Here is a 7,392-nt window from a genome sequence, read left to right on the forward strand (position 1 = left end):
TAATGTACTTTGAGGTTCCTGACTATGAAGCTGCCATAGCTAACCCATCTCCCATAGCATCCACACTTTAGCTCAAAGAGCTGCCAATATGCAAGACACATGATGAGATTTAAAGATAAATCTTTGATGAAAAAAATAATAATAAAAGGACCTGGTTGTAGCAGCTTTTGGAACGTTAATAATCAAGTCAATGATTCTTGTCACGACTCACAACATTGAGATATTGTGGAGAAGTCAAAGAAACTCTAGGTTATATTCGTTGGATCTGTGGTCTTTTGGTAGTCTCCAGTACTCTTTTGTTAGCCTAGCCTAATGCTTTATATCTGGAAACGCAAAGGTCCTAATGCTCTCTATCTGTATATGAATTAAACACATATAGACAGACCAAACCAGACTAGAAAGTTTTCGAATAAAGGGAACTTTGTTGTTAGGTTGTAAAAGCTTGTTCCAATTTTGGTTTATTTAGGGTTGAAGATGATGATAAGCTAAAGACCATTCATAAACCGTTTCTTTTCAAGTGTATTAAAAGATGCTTTTCGATTGCTAACCAGTAACCACTGTAGAAAGATAAAGAATGGGGTTTGCAGAGAGGAGAACTATGTATAGCGAGAAAACCAAATGGAAAAGAACTATTTTATTGACAGTTATAATGTGGTAACATACATATTTGAGACCTGAGATACATACTAAACAGAGATACTAAACAGTTAGTGAATCATAATCAACATACTAAACAGCGATAATGAGCAGAAACTACATACTAAACAGCGATAATGAACAGAAACTACATACTAAGCAAAGATACTAAGACTTAATGAACAGAATCAACATACTAAACAGCTATACTTAAAGTTAATGTTGTAATGAGACATGAGAATGTACAAACTAAACAGAGATACTAAAAGTCAATCAACAGAAACTACATACCAAACTTTAATCAACAGAAAACTACAGTCTACATACTAATCAGATACCAAAGTTAAACTAAAACCTAAACAGAGATACTATCAACAGACCCTACAGTCTACATACCAATCAGATACTAAACGTTAACAGAAACTACAGTCTAAACAGAGATGCTAAACCTTAATCAACCAGAAACTACAACCTAGAAACACTAATGAACAGAAACTAAATTGTAGCCAGTCGATTGCTTCAAAGGCATAGTCTTCAACCTTAAGACTCTGTTAAGAGTTCTCTTAAACTGTTGGGCCTTTGTCGGAAAAAACCTCAACTTCAGAGGCTTCTTATCTGCAACAGCAAGAGCGTCCTTAGTTGGTTTCTTCTTGAAACTTGTTCGTCTGACTCTCAACTTCAACAGCTTCAATAGAAACGAGCTTCTTGTCTTGTCCACCGTATTTTTCACCTCTTCTTCAACTTCAGGACGAGGCAAAAACTGATGAGACAACAACTCATAAGCGCTTCCTCTGTCCTCAGGGTCACTAGAGAAGCACGTTTCGATAAAGGCCTTAGCATCGGAAGGCAAACACTCTGGTATATATGGAGCTTCACCACAGATGAGAAGAGTAGCGATATCATCTAGTTCAATGCCTTGCCAAGGAAACACACCCGTGTACATCTCCTGCACCAAACACCCCAACGACCACAAATCAAGAGACTTGTTGGCCACGCCATCACGGACAGACTCAGGCGGCATGTAGATGGGAGTCCCCACCCACGGATAATCAGTTTCCCAGAACAGAGGAACCTCTCCGACCTCCAACGAGTTGCCAAAATCAGAAATCTTGATCTCGTACGATGTTGAATCTTGTCTCAAAGAAGAAGAAGGGAAGACAAGTAAATTGTCTGGTTTGAGGTCACAATGAACATAACCATGTCCGTGAATCGAGACCAAACCTTCAAGAATCATCCGCGTGAAATCTTTAATCAATGGCTCCGGCAACTTTCTGTCGGGGTAACGATCCAAGAAAGCGTTTAAGCTACCTTCAGAGGCGTACTCGAGTTGCAGTCTGTGGACTTTGTTACCGTGATTGCTTAGACCTTGTTGAAGAGAGTCTCCAAGACACGTAATGATCCTGGGACATCCCCTGAGTTTGAGAAGAATCTCTAACTCTCTTCGGAGACTGTCGTAGTCTGCGTCGTAAGAGTTCTTGACGGCGGAGAGAAACGAAGAGCCGTCGTCGGGATTAGTGTAGCGGACTAGGTTAACGTAACCGTAAGCGCCTTCTCCAAGAAACTTGACGTATTCTTCGTTGGACTGCTGCATCTTTTCGATCGGAATTGGTTTTCTAGGGTTTCGAAAAAGAATCGCTCAGAAAAGAAATCGCAAAAGAGCCTTTTTAGGGTTTTGAAACTGAATCGCAACGGAGAAAACAAAGCGTAAAGAAAATCGTGGAAGCCAAGGAGAAGAGGTATGAGAGTCTTTTCTAGATTTGGGTTCAGTTGGCTTTTTAGGGTTTCGGAAAAGAATCGCTCAGAAAAAGGAATTGCAAAAAAGAAATTAGGGTTTCGAGGATTGAATCGCAGTGGAGAAGCAAAAAGAAAGTGGAGCGAAGGACAGGAGGTGTGAGAGTCTTTTATAGATTTGGGGTTCAGATTAGTCGGTCCACAGACACGAAAAAAAGGAAATTGGAGTTAGATAATTTCCTTTTCTGACTTTACTAAAAAAAAAAAATTTGAAGCCCCCAGAGAAAATAAAAAATCTTAACGAATCTGACGGTTTAAACAATCTGAACGTTAGCGTAACATTAAACAAACAAATTTCACAGCCGTTTTTTTTTTTGATAAAGTTCATAGCCGTTTTTGTCATCAGAAGAGCCGTTTTTGTCATCAGAAGAAATTAATTTCGTATTTTAGCAGTTATAAGAAAAAAAATTAGTACTTTAATTTTTGGATTAGTTGTTTCTTTATATTTTCAAACACTTACTGATATGGGATATTTTCATATTTCTGGTTTTGTTTTCGTAAAAATATATTTATAGTTAATCTAAAAATAAATAATTATACAATTTTTTATAAAATATATAAATCTATAGAATTAGGTTATTGATTTTTTTAGTGTAATACACATGAACTATTACTATATTTCAATCATATTACTAAAAATATAAACTACTTAAATGAAATTATTTATGTCACAATAACTAAATGAAATATCACAATTTTTAGAGCATCAGCGCCGGTAAGAGAAAAGCGATAGCGCCGGAGATAGCGCCGGCGGCAACATGGCGCATCACATGGCCGTTAGAGCCGGCGAGGAGAAGCTTCAGGCGAGGATCAAAGGGACTGCGATTGTGCATCCAGCTTTCTGGGGGAAAGAACCGATCGACGAGCTTGATGTGCAAGACAGAGAAGCTAGGAGGCGAGTTGCGGAAGTTTGGGAGAAATTGGTTAGTCCGAATAGTGTGGATGGAGCGGACGACCCGTGGTTTAATGTAGTCGGATCCGGGTCGGATTTTTCTGATTTGGGATGTGAGAAGGTTTTGGTTGCGGTTGCTGGGAAGGATGTGTTTGTGAGGCAAGGTTTGGGGTACGCGGAGAAGGTGAAGAGGAGTGGGTGGAGAGGAGATGTGGAGGTGATGGAGGAGGAAGATGAAGATCATTGCTTTCATCTCTTGAACCCTGGTTCTGAAAATGCTCCAAGGTTCATGAACAAGTTTGTCGAGTTTGTTACAGGTTGAAGAGATGTTTCTTGACTTCAGAGTATTGATGCCAATAAAATTTCATGTCTTAAAGACTGAAAGGGTCAAATGAATAATCCATTCTTAGAATCTTTAACTTGGTTATGCAAGTATATTTACGAAATAAAATGCATTAGTTACTGATCAATGAATGTTCAAAACATGAGAAATTAAACAAATCAAATCCCCGTATTAGGAACTTTGCGGTAAGCTATCACGTAGATATACTCCACTCGGTAAGTTTATCAATATATGGACTTGTAGTCCAATTGTAATTGCCGTAGAAAAGTCACTAACACACTTTCGTCTCAACTCTCGAATATACAAACACATACATGATGGTTACCTAACAAAGTATTACACACCAAAAGCCTATATTGTCATCAAACAATGCAATTTAGTCTGCAAATTGTTTTGTGAAAGGAACAAACTGAATAAAATCATCTGTTTTAGCTAAAGAAAAGGTTTTGACTTTATCACAGAAATTTTTTGAATGGAAGGGAAGTGAAATGTTTTGTCGAATTTAACGTTGGCTGCAACTTTTGTTGATCCATTGGCATGATCATTAGCAGACTACAGAAAAGAAAATGGTGGAAAAAGTAAATATCAATTGGGGGAGAAGAACGGTTTACGTCCTAACTGAAAAAAATGGAAAAAAGTTGAGGTCCAAATTGGGAGCCGGCTTATTGGGTCATAGTGGGCTCAGAAGGCCACGGCCCGTTATCCTTCCACCGTCAAGACCGGGAGGTGGACGCTGCTCTGTGAAACCAGCCTCACGCAGTCTCCTCCGCTCTAAGAGTGTCTAAACCACAAGCCTTCGCTCGAGTCCAAACACTAAACTCCCGACTTGGAATGGGCAGGCCAGAAGATAGCCCATCCAAACCCAGCCCAAAGAGATCGGCCCAATGTCCCACCAACTCGTAGTCTCCACTTGGATTACAAGCCCGCGTTACGAAGCTCGACGTATAGTAAAAGTGTGCTAAACGTATATATACAACGAGCAAAAGTTTGGTTCCTCCGATGTGGGACTTTACTAGCTAAAATAATAACATCTAACTCCCTTTTTTTTTTTGAACACGACATCTAACTCCCTAAAACGAGCTTTGTTCTTCGTTTTGAGCTTTTCCTTCAATCGATCCGTTTCATCCTTCGATTTGATTTTCTGAATCGTTTGATATGTTTTATTCATCTCTTCTGTTCATTCTTCTTCTTCGTGGTTCTGATGGTTTATTGCAGGTTTTGTTTCCGTTTGAAGATAAAGTCAGAGTTGATGATGTTCTGGAACTAGTTATCTGTGATAGTGATTCATTTCGACATTTTGGAATGTAGATAGCTCTGAGCAGAATCTTGATTGTGTGGTGCTCGTTGCTAAGAAATTTCTTTCTCCATCCATGATTTTGTGAAGGTTCTGCAGTTGATAAAGACTTCTTCTACCTTCTATCACACTGGCCTCTTCCTCACGCTACTGAATTTTTAAGACTGAGGAACAGTTTCTGTCACTCTTCTACTGGATTTTCATGAAAGTGTTGATTCACCAAGACAGGGGGAAGTTCTATGGTCAAGAAGGACCAACCAACCATAATTCTATGACTAGCTCTCAACTAACCATAACACCAAACTTTTTTTAAAACAAAACATTTGCTTTCCACCACTTTCATGAGTCCGCTACATAACATTCTCTTCTTCTCAATAACAGACTCAAACATAGGAAACCAAATATACTCCAGTCGTTAATGTACTTTGAGGTTCCTGATTATGAAGCTGCCATAGCTAAGCTAACCCATCTCCCATAGCATCCACACGTTAGCTCAAAGAGCTGCCAATATGCAAGACACATGATGAAAGATTAATTTTTGATGAAAAAAATAATAATAAAAAGGACGTGGTTGTAGCAGCTTTTGGAACCTTAGTTACATCTGTAGCTGTTAAGAATAAGTCGATGATTCTTGTCATGACTCACAACATTGAGATATAGTGGAGTAGTCAAAGAAACTCTAGTTTATATTTGTTGAATCTGTGGTCTTTTGGTAGTCTCTAGTACTCTTGTATTAGCCTAATGCGTAATGCATTCCCTCAACACTTTCCGTTGCAACAAAACTTAGAGCCACGTTTTATGATCTATATCTGGAAACAATTTGAATAAATTCCAATAGTTGCGCAAAGATCCATGGCTCTCTTATCTGTATATGAATAAACACATATAGACAGATCAAACCGGACTAGAAAGTTTTCAAATAAAGGGAACTTTGTTTGTTTGTTTTTTGACGAACGACTTTGTTTGTTGTTAGGTTGTAAAAGCTTGTTCCAATTTTGGTTTGTTTAGGGTTGAAGATGAAAAGCAAATGAGAGCATTCATCAATCGTTTTTTTCAAGTGTATTAGGATTCCCAAAGTTAAGAGATGCTTCTCGGTTGCTTACAACAGTAAAAAAAGATTGAGAATGGAGTTTGCAGAAAGAACCATGTATAGCGAGAAATTCAAAATGAAAAGAAATATTTTATTGACATTTGACGGTTATAATGACGTAGCATACATATTTGAGACCTGAGATACTAGACGTTGATGCATAGAAACTACATACTAAACGTTAATGAACAGAAACTACATACTAAACAGAGATACTACCACCTAACCGAACAGAATCAACATACTACACGTTAATGTTGTAACGAGACAAGAGAATGTACAAACTAAACAGAGATACTAAAAGTCAATCAACAGAAACTTGCATACTTAACTTTAATATGAACAGTCTAAAACCGAGATACTAAAAGTTAACCAACAGAAACTAAAGCCTAAACAGAGATACTATCAACATACCCTACAGTCTGCATACTAATCAGATACTAAACGTTAACCGAAACTACAACCCTAAACAGAGAAACTAAAACACTAATGAACAGAAACTAAATTGAAGTCAGACGATTTCTTCATGGGAATAGCCTTCAACCTCAAGACCTTGTTCAGAGTTCTCTTGAACTGTTGGGCCTTTGTGGGGAAAAACCTCAACTTCAGAGGCTTCTTATCTGAAACAGCAAGAGCGTCCTTAGTTGGTTTCTTCCTCTTCAAACTTCTTCCCCTGATTCTCAACTTCAACAGCTTCAATAGAAACGAGCTTCTTGTCTTGTCCACCGTTTTCTTCTCCTCTTCTTGAACTTCAGGACGAGGCAAAAACGGATGAAACAACAACTCGTAAGCGCTTCCTCTGTCCTCAGGGTCACTTGAGAAGCACGTTTGGATAAAAGCCTTTGCATCTGAAGGTAAACACTCAGGTATCCATGGAGCTTCACCACAGATGAGAAGGGTAGCGATATCATCTAGTTCAATGCCTTCCCACGGAATCACACCCGTGTACATCTCCCGAACCAAACATCCCAACGACCACAAATCAAGAGACTTGTTGGCCACGCCATCACGGACAGACTCGGGAGGCATGTAGATCGGAGTCCCCACCCACGGAAAATCAGTTTCCCAGAAAAGAGGAACCTCTCCTACCTCCAGCGAGTTGCCAAAATCAGAGATCTTGATCTCGTAGGATGAATCTTGTCTCGAAGAAGAAGGGAAGACAAGCAAGTTATCTGGTTTGAGGTCACAATGAACATAACCATGTCCGTGAATCGAGACCAAACCTTCAAGAATCATCCGCGTGAAATCTTTAATCAACGGCTCTGGTAACTTTCTGTCGGCGTAACGATCCATGAAAGCGTTTAATCAAGTCAATGATTCTTGTCACGACTCACAACATTGAGATA

The 7,392-nt window shown here is 38.9% G+C and overlaps 3 protein-coding genes across 3 annotated transcripts; 1 reads left to right on the forward strand and 2 right to left on the reverse strand.

Moving 5' to 3' along the window:
* Nucleotide 1: 1 nt before the first annotated feature.
* LOC108820362 (mitogen-activated protein kinase kinase kinase 20-like) lies at nt 2-2,697 on the reverse strand. Its single transcript, XM_018593310.2, has one exon. It carries the CDS (start codon nt 2,225-2,227, stop codon nt 1,118-1,120), a length of 1,110 nt encoding a protein of 369 aa, XP_018448812.1. The 5' UTR covers nt 2,228-2,697; the 3' UTR covers nt 2-1,117.
* Nucleotides 2,698-3,185: 488 nt separating this feature from the next.
* On the forward strand, nt 3,186-3,641 carry LOC108820363 (probable carboxylesterase 4, mitochondrial). The gene has a single exon (XM_018593311.1). The coding sequence runs from the start codon at nt 3,186-3,188 to the stop codon at nt 3,639-3,641; it is 456 nt and encodes a 151-aa protein (XP_018448813.1).
* Nucleotides 3,642-6,532: 2,891 nt separating this feature from the next.
* Nucleotides 6,533-7,351, reverse strand: LOC130499098 (mitogen-activated protein kinase kinase kinase 20-like; the record flags this gene model as incomplete). The annotated part of the gene is made up of 1 exon (XM_056993001.1): nt 6,533-7,351. A coding segment is annotated over one exon (819 nt), but the record flags the coding sequence as incomplete, so codon positions are not given.
* Nucleotides 7,352-7,392: the final 41 nt, after the last annotated feature.

The sequence above is a fragment of the Raphanus sativus genome, chromosome 8 (genome assembly GCF_000801105.2).
Source record: "Raphanus sativus cultivar WK10039 chromosome 8, ASM80110v3, whole genome shotgun sequence".
Classification (NCBI taxonomy): domain Eukaryota; kingdom Viridiplantae; phylum Streptophyta; class Magnoliopsida; order Brassicales; family Brassicaceae; genus Raphanus; species Raphanus sativus.